Source organism: Coregonus clupeaformis, chromosome 8 (genome assembly GCF_020615455.1).
Source record: "Coregonus clupeaformis isolate EN_2021a chromosome 8, ASM2061545v1, whole genome shotgun sequence".
In the NCBI taxonomy this organism is placed as follows: Eukaryota; Metazoa; Chordata; class Actinopteri; order Salmoniformes; family Salmonidae; genus Coregonus; species Coregonus clupeaformis.
The window spans coordinates 13,068,001-13,085,997 of NC_059199.1; the positions used below are offsets into that span (position 1 = coordinate 13,068,001).

The 17,997-nt window shown below is 41.6% G+C and overlaps 1 protein-coding gene across 1 annotated transcript; it reads left to right on the plus strand.

The window, feature by feature from the left end:
* Positions 1 to 1,510: 1,510 nt before the first annotated feature.
* Positions 1,511 to 15,615, plus strand: LOC121571166 (tapasin-related protein-like). The gene is made up of 7 exons (XM_045221804.1): positions 1,511 to 1,697; positions 12,313 to 12,489; positions 13,265 to 13,540; positions 13,817 to 14,149; positions 14,332 to 14,640; positions 14,863 to 14,934; positions 15,095 to 15,615. The coding sequence occupies exons 1-7, from the start codon at positions 1,556 to 1,558 to the stop codon at positions 15,145 to 15,147; spliced, it is 1,362 nt and encodes a 453-aa protein (XP_045077739.1). The 5' UTR covers positions 1,511 to 1,555; the 3' UTR covers positions 15,148 to 15,615.
* The last annotated feature ends 2,382 nt before the right edge of the window (positions 15,616 to 17,997 follow it).

The window sequence follows — 17,997 nt, forward strand, 5'->3', positions numbered from 1 at the left end:
GTAAGTGCTGTTATTGTGAATTGGAAACGTCTAGGAGCAACAACGGCTCAGCCACAAAGTGGTAGGGCACACAAGCTCACAGAACGGGACCGCTGAAGTGTGTAGCGTGTAGAAATTGTCTGTCCTCGGTTGCAACACTCACTACCGAGTTGCAAACTGCCTCTGGAAGCAATGTCAGCACAATGACTGTTTGTCGGGAGCTTCATGAAATGGGTTTCCATGGCCGAGCAGCCGCACACAAGCCTAAGACCACCATGAGCAATGCCAAGCATCGGCTGGAGTGGTGTAAAGCTTGCCGCCATTGGAGCAGTGGAAACGCGTTCTCTGGAGTGATGAATCACGCTTCACTATCTGGCAGTCCGACGGACGAATCTGGGTTTGGCAGATGCCAGGAGAAGTCTACCTGCCCGAATGCAGTGACAACTGTAAAGTTTGGTGGAGGAGGAATAATGGTCTGGGGCTGTTTTTCATGGTTCGGACTAGGCCCCTTAGTTCCAGGGAAGGGAAATCTTAACCTTACAGCATACAATGACATTCTAGACAATTCTGTGCTTCCAACTTTGTGGCAACAGTTTGGGGAAGGCCCTTTCCTGTTTCAGCATGACAATGCCCCCGTGCAAAAAGCGAGGTCCTTACAGAAATGGTTTGTTGAGACTGGTGTGGAAGAACTTAACTGGCCTGCACAGAGCCCTGACCTCAACCTCGTCGAACACCCTTGGGATGAATTGGAACGCCAACTGCGAGCCAGGCCAAATCGCCCAACATCAGTGCACGACCTCACTAATGCTCGTGGCTGAATGGAAGCAAGTCCCCACAGCAATGTTCCAACATCTAGTGGAAAGCCTTTCCAGATGAGTGGAGGCTGTTATAGCAGCAAAGGGGGGACCAACTCCATATTATTGCCCATTATTTTGGAACGAGATGTTCGACAAGCAGGTGTCCACATACTTTTGGCCATGTAGTGTATTTACCAGTACCAGACACCCTTATGCTTTTCTTCTTATTAATTTTTAGTACCCCTTTTTCTCCCCAATTTCGTGATATCTAATTGGTAGTTACAGTCTTCTCCCATCGCTGCAACTCGGGTACGGACTCGGGAGAGGTGAAGGTCGAGAGTCGTGCGTCCTCCGAAACACAACCCCGCCAAACCGCACTGCTTCTTGACACAATGCACGCTTAACCCGGAAGCCAGCCGCACCAATGTGTCTACCTGGCGACCGTGACTATGCTGCAGCTGCCTGGCTAGCCTGGTTGTCGCTACTAGCTAGCTAGTGTTCAAATGCACGTACTACTTCGAAAGTAAAGCTTACCAACCTCATGCATATAATAATTCACACACACATTTGCTAACTAATGCTTTTAATAAAAAAGTACCCTCTAAAAATATAATAAATTGGCTAAAGTTTCCTTGTCAGTCTGGCCATTACACATATACCTTTTTCCGGTGTCCCACAGTGTGTCGTCATCACCAAACACCGCACAGTCGCACAATTTATGATGCTCTGCCGCTAGCCAAAGATCTAGGAATAGATAGACTGTATTACACAACCATGCTATGCACATTATTGCGGTAGAAATGAAAGTAAAAGTTATTCAACTTCTAAAACAAGTTGAACTTGTTTCAGTTGCAACGAGAGAGGAGATATTGAACAACATGAACATCTTCACTGCTCTCCTTTGTTTAATTCCATATGCAGGTAATTAGAATATATATTCTGTTATTATTATTATTATTATTTTTATTTTCGGTTGACCCTTGTAGTGGTAAATATATTATGTTAAAGCTTGGTCTGACTAAAATCTTGTGCATAACCCATCTTGTGTTGGGGCCTTGGGACTTAATACAATGCACAAGGACTTGTATCCTGTCGGCCTTATCAGCAGGTGGCCATGAGTAACACCCAGGCCATAAGTCTCTCAAGTCCTCCCAAACTCACGAGATATCTCCTGAGGACACACACACACACACACATACACACACATACTTACACACATACACACACTCACACACATACACACACATACACACACATACACACACATCATCATTGTTAAGCACACACACACAAAAACCCCTTCTCTTAGGCCGGAGACAGAGAACCTGACTCCAGAGCCAATGAAATGGAGATGACCTCGACCAACTCATCAGGACCAATGGGGAGATCGGAACGACTAGAATCAACCTACTTTATTTTATTGTATAAAATGTCAGCACACAATGGTTAGGGGCGCGCTCTCAGATATCTCCCTACGAGGTTGACGAAACGCGTCCGTGCACGAGAATTCAGATATCTTTACCTCTGAATAAACTGCCTTATATCATACAATCATCCACCTTGTCCGAAAGTCTCTACTTGGTCTCCGTTCTCCAGTAAACTTGTTTTATCAACAAAACTTGGTAGCAGAGGATGGTTTTCTAAACTCTGAATTCGGTCCATAAAAGTTGATAGAGACAGGAGACAAGTAAGAGACGGATCTGAAAGGACGGGTGACCTATCCGCAGGAGCAGCCGGGAATCCAGCTCGCCTCAGAAACTGATCTAGACGGCCGTCAATACAAAGGTAAGCAGAACCTGTTAAAACAAAATCTGCATATTGTATTGTAGGATAAACCCAAATTTCGATCAGTAGTACTGGGCGTGAGTATGGATTACTGTGACATTTATAACATATCTATTATGACTCAAAGGCACATATGTAAAGATATCTGAATTTTTTAGTCTTTTTCCTGTTGAAATGTGACTGTCTAGAGAGCAGTCTAGTTACAGGGGTTCACAAGAGACGGACCGACTTTTATTTCCTGTTGAAATGTGGCTTTCTAGTGAGAAGCCTATTACAGTTTTTGGCCCACAAGCGATGGACCATTTTATTTGATCCACAAGAGAAGGATCTGGTGACTTGATAAAAAGATTCAGATAGTCGGGTTGAGTTAATTCCGTGAGAATCCAAGATTCAGATAGTCGGGTTGAGTTAATTCCGTGAGAATCCAAGTCCAGAAAAGGTTCTCCCGACTAGACGCCAGTTGAATGGTTTAAACTACTGGAAGTCTCCTATGAGGAGAATCGAAAAAATAATAAAAAATACAAGTTCAAATAGTCGGGCATTTTGGTTGACGTGGCACTCAACTATTTGTACTGTGAGGAACTCAAACTGAATTCGTGTGTTGATGTTGATATGTAATGAAAATGTAATTGTTGAAATGATAACCTGAATGTTGTGTAAGATTGGTCGTAGTGTTGATGCTGATATGTAATGAAAATGTAATTGTTGAAATGATAACCTGAATGTTGTGTAAGATTGGCCGTTTCATGAGACTAACTAGTTGATAACTTTTAAGAGGACCACGGAGTCCTATTTTGCTTGTTATGTAGCCGCTGAGCTAAAAGCTCACTTGAACTTCTTTCCCTCTTGTGGAAGTTGGTATTTCCTTAATTCCTAAAATTAAATTGGTAATTATTTTAGGAGCGCTCAGAGTTTGCTAATATATTCTTCCAAAAAGGGCGATTCTGATACCTTTTGGGAAAATATATAATAACTCGAATAACTGAAAAACAATAATAACTTTTGCAAAATAATTCCCAAAATTGAATTGGTAATTATTTTAGGGCGCTCGAGTTTGCTAATATATTCTTCCAAAAGGGCGATTCTGATACCTTTTGGGAAAATATATAATAACTCGAATAACTGAAAAACAATAATAACTTTTGCTAAATAATTCCCAAAATTAAATTGATAATTATTTTAGGAGCGCTTGGGTTTGTTAATGTATTCTTCCAAAAGGGCGATTCTGATACCTTTTGGGAAAGTATATAATAGCTCGAGTACCTGAAAGACAATAATAACTTTTGCAAAATAATTCCTGGGATTAAATTGATGATTGTTTTGGGAGCGCTCGGGTTTGTTAATGTATTGTTCCAAAAGGGCGGTTCTGATACCTTTTGGGAAAATATATAATAACTTGAATAACTGAAAAACAATAGTACCTTTTGCAAAATAATTCCTAATAATAAATTATTGAAAAATTCTTTGTGTACGAGGGTGGGACATCAGAGATAAGTCTGAGTCAGCGCCAAGAATACATTGCTGGTTTCGGCCAGTGACGGGCCAAGTGCACCAAGATAGTCTAAAAAAAAACAAAAAAAACTGTATAACCATGGCAACCACTACCGTCCCAAAACTCAAGTTTAATGAATATCTAGATCAAAAATACAGGATAGAGCGGGAGTGGTGCCGAATGGTTTTTAATTCGATCTAAAAGTTGGTGCGAGAGGAAAAGGCAAATCATCGATCTAAAAAAAAAACAGACGGAAGAGTGACCTGAAAATCCTGGAGAAATCAATTATTCGTCTTGGCTCAGGAAACCTGATCAGAGCGCGCTCTTCTAAAAAGGTATGCAGAGCCTGTTAAAACGAAATCTTGCATATTGTATTATAGACCAATACCAAATTATGATCAGTAGTACTGAGCATGAGAATGAATACTTGTTAAATAATTTTCCATCCTAATGAATTAAGGCATACATGAGATAAGTCTGTATTTGATACCGATAATACATCCAAGATAGAGAAAGCAAGATGGCAGGACCAAACATAACCATACCCAAATTCAATGAATACATAGAACAACGAATGACAGGGAGAGTGGGTTCACGAGAGAAGGATCCAGAGAGTCAGACCGGGGGGGGAACTGTGTGGCTAGGAGAGATAGAAATGTGTATTACTTAATGACAAACGCTCCATGTACCAATAGGGTCGGATGTGTAAATGTCAATTGTTTAATGGATATTGTTTAATGATGAACATTCCTAGTAAAAATAAAATAAAAATAAAATATATAGGATTTCGATAGTCTTAAAGTGTATAAGCCTCATCCAAAAGCTCGAATATTCGTTCGGTGAAGGATGTAGTTAAAGTGAACAGTGGTAAATGAGTGAGACTTATGAAACTGAATAAGGTTTGTGCAGGGACAAAATTGACATGGGTTGAAGCCCTGCCACTGGTTTTGATGGCTATGAGAGCATCACCAGGGGCAGGGACCCATCTCTCTCCTCATGAGATAATGTAAGGGAGAGAAATGCAAGGTCCACCAAGGGAGGGAGGTCTTATGCCCGCCCTTGATGTACAACAGATAGGAATGACTGAATATGTGATGAAATTGACGGAATTTTCTGCAGCACTCTCTTCTCAGGTGTAGAAGGCCCAAGAGGGGGAGCTGACGGGTAACACGCCACCACTGAAGGTAAAAAATGGGAGACTGGGTGAGGGTGAAAGTCCACAAAAGAAAGTGGCTGGAACCCAGGTGGACTGGACCGTACGAAGTGAAGGAGGTTACTTCACACTCAGTCCAGGTCAGAGGTAAATCAGGAGCACCCTGGCACCATCTAACACACTGCACACCAGCCCCCACTCCTTCCAGACCAATGTCTGAAGTAAGAGCTGATTTGAGCAGCGAGAACCAATCCTGACAACACAATGAAGAAACCCTTATGGGAACAACAATCTCACTCAGGGTGAAGAAGAACTTTTTCCCCCTGGGAGAGATTGGGAGTGTCTGAATGTTTGTATGTATGTTTTCTGATAGGAATTGGACTCCTGCTGGGCACTCCTTATGAGGTGTTGTTCTTTTACATTACATTTGAGTCATTTAGCAGACGCTCTTATCCAGAGCGACTTACAGGAACAATTGGGGTTGGGTGCCTTGCTCAAGGGCACATCGGCAGGTTTTTCACCTAGTCGGCTCGGGGATTGGAACCGGCGACCTTTCGGTTGCTGGCACAATGCTCTTGACCACTAGGCTACCTGCCGCCCCGTGTTGTGTGAAGCTATTTAGAATTACTTGTTAAATTGACTTATAATATAGAAGAGGTGGCTAAGGGATTTTTAACAGTACCAACCATGGGGGGGGGGGAAATCCTCACAAGAGGTCCCAGAATTTACTGGGGACAAGAAATGCTTGATATAATTAAAATGGAATCCAGGGATAGCTTTAAATCTCCATTATATAACCAGGTGGAGGGAGAGGTATGGTTTTGAGGGACGTCTGGACGGAGATAAACTCGAATCCATGCTTAAACAGATACATAAGGTGTGTAAAGGAGAAATAAGCAGTGAGAGAGAGAGAGAGAGAGTTGAGGGGGCCAGTACCCACTGACAGCCTTACCTAATCTATTGGCGGGGAATGAAAGGGGCCCAAGCAACCTTAGATGTATACAGTAATAATAATAATATGCCATTTAGCAGACAGGCCATGAACTCATCAGGACGTGGCCAGAGCGGTAGAAAGAATGACCCACAACCTGGGAGTGGAAATCAGGAGTCCTCATGACCTGGCTGTTTGGTTGTTGTTTTTCAAATTGGGTTTTCAAATAAAAAACAACACACCTAGTATGATGTTTATAAAGCCTTGTTGTTTCAATTTTGGGGGGGTTCCAGCAGGTCAAGGGTTATGGGTCTTAAAGGTGCACACAGTGAATTTTATGGATTTTTTAGGTTTTGGCTGAGTTTGGGGTATATATGATTTCTTATGAGAATGAATGTCATGAGGACTTAATGAACACTTGGGATAACTAACATTTATGAAATATTTAGAATAATGGTAATTGTTTAGTATACTATGGGATTAAACAGTTCGTTAAATGATTTCAATGGCCTCTGAACTCTGTTTTAACATTCTGGTGTTAATTAATCATCCACACTAGTACATTCTAAAGACATGAGAGGAAGATTTTAGCATAGTTTATTTTACTAAGTTGAGGGTAATTTATAGTACTGTGAAAATTGTGAAGAAGATTATAATTTGGTAATAATATATTTGATTTGAACCATAAATAACAGAAGAGAGAGTGGAGGAATGGCAATTGGATAATGAAATACCGATATTAACTAAAGTGATTGTTTAGGTAGGTGGTAATATTGACACATGGCCAAATCATGTGTCAAAGAGGGGGATGGTTGGATTAAATATTAAATATTAAATATTAAATATATACGAAGGAGAGGACAAAATACTTTATTAAATATATACGAAGGAGAGGACAAAATACTTTTAAAAAAAAAACATGTATGATAGTTTATTAACCACACCTGTATGTCAGAGGTTTTGTGCCCCACAGGTGAACTAAAGGAGAAGGTGACCCACTCTATCTAACCAGGAGACCGAATCAGGCCTGGCGGGAAGGGCCCTACCAAGCACTGCCTTTGCCAGCAGAAAAGCTGAGAGATCCATCTGGGTGCATGTCACACACTGTACAAAACCAGCTACACCTGACGAACAAACACAGAGTTAGGAGAAGGATCCGATAACCACAAGGGTCCGGGGGTTGGCTCCTTAACGAAGATTCCCTTACCCTGTCTGATCATCCCTGTGTGAGTTCGATAGAAGGTAAAGCAATGGGTTGGCCTCTGGCATCTGACATGTTCTCAGGGCAAGGGTGGGGATTCACAGGTCTCCCGACGGTAGGTAGCTGTCTGATTGTGGGGGCCATATTCCTAACATACTCAGGCCCTTCTGATCAGCCGAAAGTAGTAGTTAACCTAAAACAAGTTGATAAAATGATACCTGAGCACAGTCTATGAAGGCATAGGAGACAGCTAGACGTAGGGAAAGGGGAAGATTAGGGACTTTAGGGGAGGACATCACTATATGTATGTCACCATGTACATCCTGGGACTATGTAGCTGCTCATATCGAGAGCGTGGGGGATATGTAAATCTCCATACACAGTTTGGGGACAGGTGTAGTGTTGTGAGGGTAGGGAATTACCAGAAATGGCAGTGCGACCCATAGAAGGGTAGGTACTGTCTGAAAGTCTGAAGTACGCAAAAACAGGTTTATCCCCATGCAAACCACCTGGGAATGTGGTGAAAGAGTCTTGTAGTAACTTGAACTATCAGTATCCCCGATAACAAACTCATTCCGACCTAGGTTGCCTACGCTTTGAAGTCTCAGGGATTCTAATCGTTTTTCTAGGACTAGTAAGATAGGATACAGAGTAGGGCATCTTAGCTCTGCTCCTACACAGAGAATATCACAACTGAAAGAGAACATGACTAATCTCTCCTATTTGTTGCAGACAGAGGATTGTAGGACCCAAAACCAGGCCTGTGCTGACATCTGATGGTTGTGTGGTGATAACTGATTGTGAACTCAACTACATATGTAAACAATCAAACGTGTCAGAGACTGGTGAGTTGTTAAATAGAAAGTAGGACCTCCTCCCGGGATCCTTTGATGAAAGGATCCTGTGATGGGATAGGAGTACCTCGAGAGGTTACAGAACAATTCAAAGCTAGGAATCAGACCACAGTTGAGTTTGAATCAAGTATTTTTTGTTGGTCAACAATTAATAAAAACTTCGATTGGATAAATTATATTTATTATAACCAGCAAAGATTTATAAACCACACTTGTGATGCAATAAAGGGATTAGATGAGTAGACAGCGGCAACTATCTTAATGACAAAGCAGAATAGAATAGCGTTGGATATGCTTTTGGCTGAGCAGGACAGGGTTTGTGTTCTGTTTGGATATATGTGTTGTACTTTCATCTCCAACAATATAGCACCGGACGGGCCTGTGACCAAAGCGCTTGAGTGACCATCACCGCTGGCGAAACGAACTGGTTGAGAACTCTGGTATTGATAGCTCCATAAACGGTTGGTTTGATAACATATTTGGTAAATGGAAAACTATTGTTGTGACTATTCTGGGTGAAGTTATGGCCTCTATGGGTATACTTGTTCTTTGTGGATGTTGCCTTATTTCCTGGCTGAGTGACTGGTTTGGTGAGTACTCTTCTATGGTGGTTACTGGATTTCAGACCCTAGTAATTGTGTTTTTGCTGTTAATGTGTTGTGCTGCTTGCATCGTCCCCGTCTCAGGAGGTCAGTGGTAGGAGTGGTGCAGGCGTCAGGTATGATGCTGTTGTTACCGCCCAGGATGATGCAGGTGACTCTGCTACTGACTCTGAGACCAAGCTGGATGATCCATGTTTTTGCCTAGTAAAATACATACACGCATTTATTTTCAGTTCTTGCTCATTTATTACCTTATGTTTTTACTAACCACTGTGATTGTTTATTCTTCCTGATGTGAAGGTAAAGGATTCCTGGGTGGCTGGTAGCCAACTCAGTACATGTTAGGTGTAGGGGAGGAATAGAGGGTTAAAATTATTATTTTTTATTTTCTATTAACATTAAATGTTGTGATTTAATTTCCATATCCTGTTATTCTTAAGGGTGATTATACTCAGTTTAGAGTGACACCATAAAATTGTTGGGTTTTATTTTTTGGATCTGTATGTGATGAATAGCTTGGAAGGAATGCATTAATGAGGAGTACTGTACTGATATGGATTGTTTCACATAACAGGCCGATAAGAACACTCTCTCTTTGTTGTCTGTGAAACTGTCCTTGAACATGGGTACATGGAGTACAGTTTTTGGGGGCTAGTCCTTTTGGGTGCTGACTGTTGTACTATTAATAAAAACATTGATAGAATTAACTACATACATTAATGTTAAAATAAGGCAATTGGACACAACAAGGTTTTGAGGCGGTGCATGGCCAGTTGGCTGCAACCTCTCTCATGGCTTTCCAAAATCGATTGCTGTCGACATGCTCCTGGCTGAAAAAGGAGGAGTATGTGCTATGTTTGGTGAACAATGTTGTACCTTTATTCCCAACAATACAGCCACAGATGGCAGTTTGATAATTGCCCTGGAAGGGTTACAAACCTCTTAATGGTAAGATGAAGAGCCACTCAGGGTGGACACTTCCATGTGGGATTCCTGGATGGACGCTTTTGGTAAATATAAAGCCCTGGTGTCCTCCATTTTGGTTTCAATCTCGGTGTTTAGCGGGCCATTTTGGTTTTGTGTGGGTGCTGTTGCATACCATGCATTCGCTCACTCACCACTAGGCTCATAACTAAGGCCATTGACCGAACAAGCCCTTCCCAGATGTTTCCTCTTCTTGGGGAAGGAGATTTTTATCTTTCGAGGAGGATGAGGGTAGAACTTTTACTTAGTTTATGTCACGTCTCTTTTGAGACGTGAAGAGGGGGACTCAAACTTTCTCTTTGAGAAAGTTTCCCTTTTCTTTTTACTTAGTTTATGTCACGTCTCTTTTGGAGACGTGAAGAGGGGGACTCAAAACTTTCTCTTTGAGAAAGTTTCCCTTTTCTTTTACTTAGTTTATGTCACGCTCTTTTGAGACGTGAAGAGGGGGGACTCAAAACTTTCTCTTTGAGAAAGTTTCCCTTTTCTTTTTACTTAGTTTATGTCACGTCTCTTTTGAGACGTGAAGAGGGGGACTCAAAACTTTCTCTTTGAGAAAGTTTCCTTTCTTTTTACTTAGTTTATGTCACGTCTCTTTTGAGACGTGAAGAGGGGGACTCAAAACTTTCTCTTCTGATAAAGTTTTCCCTATTTTGCCAATTACACTGTTAGCTTGTGTCACGTCTTAAGTTTTCCTTCTCTTACTGTTATTTGGTCACGTCTCTTGGGAGACGTGAAGAGAGGGATTTGTAGTGGTAAATATATTATGTTAAAGCTTGGTCTGACTAAAATCTTGTGCATAACCCATCTTGTGTTGGGGCCTTGGGACTTAATACAATGCACAAGGACTTGTATCCTGTCGGCCTTATCAGCAGGTGGCCATGAGTAACACCCAGGCCATAAGTCTCTCAAGTCCTCCCAAACTCACGAGATATCTCCTGAGGACACACACACACACACACATACACACACATACTTACACACATACACACACTCACACACATACACACACATACACACACATACACACACATCATCATTGTTAAGCACACACACACAAAAACCCCTTCTCTTAGGCCGGAGACAGAGAACCTGACTCAGGCCAATGAAATGGAGATGACCTCGACCAACTCATCAGGACCAATGGGGAGATCGGAACGACTAGAATCAACCTACTTTATTTTATTGTATAAAATGTCAGCACACAATGGTTAGGGGCGCGCTCTCAGATATCTCCCTACGAGGTTGACGAAACGCGTCCGTGCACGAGAATTCAGATATCTTTACCTCTGAATAAACTGCCTTATATCATACAATCATCCACCTTGTCCGAAAGTCTCTACTTGGTCTCCGTTCTCCAGTAAACTTGTTTTATCAACACCCTTTATGCTATCTTTCATCCCTGTTGTCGCGGTTGACAACCTCCCTATTAGTCCTGAGCGATTAGTGTTTTTTTGAGGTCGGTTCGGTTGCTAATTTTTTTAAATCATTAAATGCATTATGAAATATAGCTTTTAATGAAGATTCCAAAAATATTGAACATTCAATTGGCAAACATTGAAAATATTCCATTGTCTCTGATCAGGTCCACATTGGGTAGACATCAATAGCGAAATAGGAAATTACTATGAAATAATACAATATTTCAGTTGTGTATATTATTTAGTTTTTATTTGGTGACTTTATTATTTTTCATTCCTTAAAGTAATCATCTCTGCTCAGGCAGTATCAGTCAGCCAGCCAGGCCATCTAACATTATGTCCTCCCCATACTGTACTGTCTATAGTTATCCTATTTAGCTAGGCTGCCTAAATATGCTGCAGAGCTGTATGAAGAAATCATTTGACTAGTTCGTCAAAGTAAATAAGTCATACTTTCACGAACTGTCTCTGTCCTCATTGTTGTGTTGTGTTGTGTACATTCCTCTCTCAAACGGTGTGTTTGTATCGCTAACCTAACGTAGCTGGTGTAAAAGTGTATCCATCCAAAGATCTTTATATAATGACGAGACGCTCATGTCTCCGCCCTAACAATGGGAGTCGTTGTCCCAAAAGCGGGAAGGCAGTTGACAAGCATAGGTCCAAAATAAGCCCATAGAAACCCATTGGTCTTATTTTGGACAGATTTTGCCGAGAGTGAAACTTCTCGCTTCACCTTTTCCTCTCTGATCCGTCTGATCCGGAAAAAACTGCCGCAATGGATTATAATAATATGGCATTTAGCAGACGCTTTTATCCAAAACGACTTACAGTCATGCGTGCATACATTTTTTTTTGTGTATGGGTGGTCCCGGGGATCGAACCCACTACCCTGGCGTTACAAGCGCCGTGCTCTACCAGCTGAGCTACAGAGGACCACGATTATGGTTTTTGTAGTTAATTACTGCGTTTCTGCACTGAACTAAAAACTAAAAAAACTAAATGGAATTCAAGTAATTGAACCGACGTCGGTCAATTAGGCCTACTTGTTTACTAACCACACAAAAAAACAATTGAAATGTCGTTTAATTGCTCAGCACTATTCTCTATTCTGCCCAGGTGTGCTAGGATTCCTACAGGTGCAAAGGCTGCGCTGTCGACTGACAGATGAGGCTGTATGGACAAATGCTGAGGGACACATTGAAACTAAAAACATCTACAGAGATGCTGTGTTGCAGTTTGACAACTCAGGGAACAGCGCTTTGTTGTCTGACTCAATCACGTTCCTTGTTGCAGGTGAGTCAGATCCGTGTAGTGGAGGGTAAACTCAATAAACTATTTGTATTTTGTCATTGGCTTTATCCACCTATTACTCAGTGTGTTTTGCATTAGGGTTTACCCAGAGCTATTGATACGGTTTATGCACTCTTAGAAAAAAAGGTGCTATCTAGAACCGAAAAGGATTCTTCGGCTTTCCCCATAGGAGAACCCTTTGAAGAACCCCTTTTGGTTCCAGTTTGAACCCTTTCCTCAGAGGGTTCTACATGGAACCCAAAATAGTTGTATCTGGAACCAAAAAGGGTTCTCCTAGTCCTATGGCAGTGTTCACAAACCTTTTCTAAGTCAAGATCACTTTCATAGTCAAAAAGCAAGCTGAGATTACCGCTCTGTAAAAAAAATTTCATGACTTAAAAAATGTAACATTAACTTAAAACAGTTTTGTAGGAATTATGTTTGGGAAGCCTCGAATGATTGTGATACAGCCTGGAATCGAACCAGGGTCTATAGTGACGCCTCTAGTATTGAGATGCGGTGCCTTAGACTGCTGCGTTGCTCGGGAGTGGCTGTCCCCGTCCGACAAATTAATTTGTTCAAAACGGGAACATGTTGCTTACCCGGTGCGCAGGGCTTCTGAATCAATTGCACCTACTGCCAACAGCGAGAAAAAGGAGCGCAAGCCTTCATCGTCGACCTGTTGGCGACCACTGTCCTATGGGGACAGCCAAATAACCTTTTTTTCAATCTGCTACTTGTGGTTGTTGGAATTTTAACCCAGATGTGTCTTCCTCAGCATCTAAGGTGGATATGAGGAAGTTCGTGGAGGGTCCGGTGGATCGACTGCAGTGTGACATCCACAGGTACAGCAAAGGGATGAGCCGTGTGCGCTGGCCAAGCCTGGGAGGAAAGGAGCACGACATCTGGTTCACCTGCACACTGCGGCACACCGCAGGCCTCTTCAACATCACCACCTTCCTCAGAGTCACCCCGGCCACGGCCATGTCGGCCCACCAGCCAGACTTCCTCAGCTGGCTCACCATCGGAGTTAAAGAAAAGATAAGCGCCTCAGGTATGGTACAGACCAATGGATTTATTTTGTATTGTGGGCTTACATACAAATTCGGCATGTACTTTAACATCTACTCTTACACTGTACTCTTGTGTCTATTGTATACATTATTATGGCACAGATTTTTTTCCTGGTCAGGGTATGTGGTCAACTTCTGGCCCTAGACATATTATGTCTGATTTTATACAGGTATGTATGGCAGTGGTCCAACCTAAGATCTGTCTGTGTGCCTCCCCTGTCCTCCGCTGCCCTTACCTTCCCCCTGTCTGTATGTAGCTGTGATGGTGCTTATGACCCGCTCTCCTTCCGTGTGGGTGGGCCTGCAGAAAGAGACGACCCTGCACTGTCAGTTTGCCGTGGACCACAAGGTCCCTCACCTTACAGTCGAGTGGCATCTACAGCAGCATGGAGGCCACCGGACCAAGCTGTTCAGCTACTCCAGCAGCACAAGGCAGACAGAGGGCAGCGGGGTGGCAGTGAAGGGCATTGCCGGGGGGGATGCCTCCCTGACTGTGCCCCACACTGAGGTGAGCAGTGAGGGGACATACGTGTGTTCCGTCCGCGTACCACCACTCAACGGGAGTGTGGACATCGCTCTGCACGTCATAGGTGAGACCTCTGGGGGTATGAGGGAGGAAGCTCACTGTGTTGGTATCAAGTTAGTTTTCAATTCAGTCAAATCAGGAAGTGAATTGAAATAATTGAAAATGCCTTAATGACTTGAGGAAGTACAACTTTAAATAATCACACTAGATGCCCGTCTTTTGTGTTTCACTCCTCTCCTCCCTCAGAGCGTCCTCGTGTTTCCTTGACCACAGAGGAGGAGCAGATCCCCAGGGTGGTGTGCAACGCCGAAGTCTTTTACCCCCTGGATGTGGAGATTGACCTTTTCAAGGAGACCAGCAGTGGTCAACTGCCTGAGAAGCTGGAGAACGTCACGCATTGTAGTCACCACAAACACCATGACGGTACCTACTCTGTGACAGCCTCCGTCCGGCTGCGGCCCTCCCCTCAGGACTCGGGGTGCGCAATGTATTCCTGTAGAGTGTCACACGTCTCCCTGCGAGGCCTGTACATCCACAAGAGCATTATCGGCCCAGGTGAGATAAATCAATCAATAAAGTGTATAAAACCCTATACATCAGCTCTGGTCACAAAGTGATGCAAAATAACTAAAAGCAAAAGAGGCTCAGAAAAACAGCCTAGTAAGAAGACTTAAACACAGCACGGTTTTAGAGGACATTTCTGTTCAAATGTTAAGAGTATATCCTCTGTGTGAATGTAACACTATATTATATTTAACCTGTGATTAATCTTATCAGGCTGTTGGACTTGGATTCATCTGACCTTGCCTGGATTGGTATGCCTGATTGGTGTGATTTTCATGTTCATAGGTGAGCCTTTCCTACTCTGTGGACATAATCATTGAGTCACTGCTAGAATGACTGATAGTTCACTCAAATTATAAAATATAATTTTGGTTTCCTTACCCTGTAAACTTGTTCAATGGATTAGTGTTTATTGATTGTGAGGACAAATCCTTTTCTTTCACAGTAGTAACAAGACGGAGTTGTTGTTATGGTAACAAGACAGTAACAAGACGATAAAAGAAAGATGAAATAAGATGAAAAGTCTCCACCTCCTTCTCCTCCTTGTCCCCGTTTTGCAGCTCAGTGCTTCATTTGGACATCTGGGTGTGTGAAGTACCTTTATTGTTTCTTTATTTAATGCTTGTATTTAATAATTACTACACTGTTTCTGGATTGTGTGTTTTAACAGTTCTATGGTTGCTTTGATATTTATTATTCATATAATTTGACTTTGAAGAATTATCGATTAATCTCAATACAAAATGTATTTATGTCCTATTTTCCAAATTAATGTATTATGTAGACTGCAGTAAAATCACTGGTTATATTACCCATGGACGTACTCCTGGCAGGATAGCAGGGAAGCAGGAGGGAGGGACCTTTGGGGAGAAGGGAAAATGACCTCTGTCAGTTTGTCTGGAGGCCCCGTGTAGCTCAGTTGGTAGAGCATGGCGTTTGCAACGCCAGGGTTGTGGGTTCGATTCCCACGGGGGGCCAGTATGAAAAATGTATGCACTCACTAACTGTAAGTTGCTCTGGATAAGAGCATCTGCAAAATGACTAAAATGTAAATGTAATATGTTGCTGGGATTAAAGGGTCTCTTCCCTATCAATTTGATCCTTCCAAAGTCTGGCCACACCCCTGTATGTGACCTACTGCCAGTCGGGGGTAGCCACTTACCCCCCATTCGTCCCCCAACACTCTGCAATCTCCAATGTGTGATCCAAGGCCAAGTAGGATTCCATTAGGGACTGGACTGTTCAGAGGCTGTACTGCACACAGTTGCCTTTGGTATTCCAGGACTGTATTCTATTATCTGCACTGTTTGGATTCCAGCCTTGATATAATACTATAAATGGTCCTGGATCAGGTCTGTCATGCTTGGCAAGAGTCACTATACTTCAGTACATTTTAGTCATTTAGCAGACACTCTTATCCAGAGCGACTTACAGTTAGTGAGTGCATACATTTTTCATACTGCCCCCCCGTGGGAATCGAACCCACAACCCTAGCGTTGCAAACGCCATGCTCTACCAACTGAGCTACACGGTATAAGTGTTTCAATACCCTTTCATGATTTGCCTTGATCATTACAGTGTAGGTCTACTATTGCTGTCTAGAAATAGTAATATACAGTGCATTCAAAAAGTATTAATATCCCTTGACTTATTCCACAGTTTGTTGTTAGAGGCTGAATTCAAAATTGATTAAATATTTTTAAATTCTCACCCATCTACACACAATACCCCATAATGACAAAGTGAAAACATGTTTTTAGACAGTTTTGCAAATGTCTTTAAAATGAAATACAGAAATATCTAATTTACATAAGTATTCACACCCCTGTGTCAATACATGTTAGAATCACCTTTGGCAGCAATTACAGCTGTAAGTCTTTCGGGGTAAATCTAAGAGCTTTGCACACCTGGATTGTACAATATTTGCACATTATTATTTTAAAAAATGTTCAAGTCTTGCCATACATTTTCAAGCCGATTTAAGTCAAAACTGTAACAAGGCCACTCAGGACCCTTCAATGTTGTCTTGGTAAGCAACTCTTCTTAGCTCTATTCCATTTCTTTTTATCCTAAAAAACTCCCTAGTCCTTGCTGATGACAAGCATACCCATAACATGATGCAGCCACCACCATGCTTGAAAATATGAAGAGTGGTACTTAGTGATGTGTTGTTGGATTTCCCCCAAACAACGTAATCAGGACATAAAGTTAATTTCTTTGCCACACTTTTTGCAGTTTTACTTTAGTGCCTTATTGCAAATAGGATGCATGTTTTGGAATATTTGTATTTGATTCCTTCTTTTCACTCTGTCATTTAGGTTAGTATTGTGGAGTAACTACAATGTTATTGATCCATCCTTAGTTTTCTCCTATCACAGCCATTAAACTCTGTAACTGTTTTAAGTCACCATTGGCATCATGGTGAAATCCCTGAACGGTTTCCTTTTTCTCCGGCAACTGAGTTATGAAGGACGTTTGTATCTTTGTAGTGACTGGGTGTATTGATACACCAGCCAAAGTATAATTAATAACTTCACCAAGGATAAGGATATTTAATGTCTGCTTTATTTTTCATTTTTACCCATCTACCAATAGGTGCCCTTCTTTGCGAGGCATTGAAAAACTGTGGTTGAATCTGTGTTTAAATTCCCTGCTTGACTGAGGGACCTTTTTTTTTGTGTTTTTTTGTTTGTTATATATATATATTTAAAAATCTTTTTTATTTCTTTTTTTCGGGGGGAATGGATCAGCTTAATATTGCAGATAGATTGTATCTTCTATCAATGTAATTGTCTGCATCACTTCCAATCCCCCATGTTTTTTTTTAAATATTTATTTTATATATATACTCCCCTTTATTACTTTTCAACCCCACCATCCTTTCCCTACTTGGGGTAAATTAGTGAACAACAATGCCCAGGCCTCTACTTCCGGTCTATAATTGCTATCTACACCTTATGGACAGAGTTAATTTTACAATAATTCTATTATATATATTTTTTTATTTTTTTATTTTTTGCTCCTGAACTTCTTCTACTCTCAACCTCTCTGATCATTTTCATAATGTCCATCCGGTTTGCTTCTATATGCCATATCTTTCTAACTGTGCTCTTTCCCAAAAGCTCCCAACATACAACCTATATACTTATTATGGACACAGTATGCTTACATTATTAGATATCTTTGTTATTATTTGTTGTTATTTGTTATTAGTCCCATCCTTCAACTCTATTCAATACCTCCCATCTATCTCTTTAACACCATCCATATAGGATTTCTATTTGCCATATATATTTCAACCGTACTGTGATGTTTTACAAAAGTTCTGAACCTTTCTATTCTCATTGC

What these genes read in the sequence shown, in the direction of transcription:
- LOC121571166 (XM_045221804.1), top strand. Translation starts at nt 1,556, where the DNA reads ATGCACATTATTGCGGTAGAAATGAAAGTAAAAGTTATTCAACTTCTA. An exon ending in CATCGCTCTGCACGTCATAG is followed by an intron (nt 14,150 to 14,331) that starts GTGAGACCTCTG and finishes CTCCTCCCTCAG; the next exon opens with AGCGTCCTCGTGTTTCCTTG. An exon ending in TGTGATTTTCATGTTCATAG is followed by an intron (nt 14,935 to 15,094) that starts GTGAGCCTTTCC and finishes TTTCTTTCACAG; the next exon opens with TAGTAACAAGACGGAGTTGT.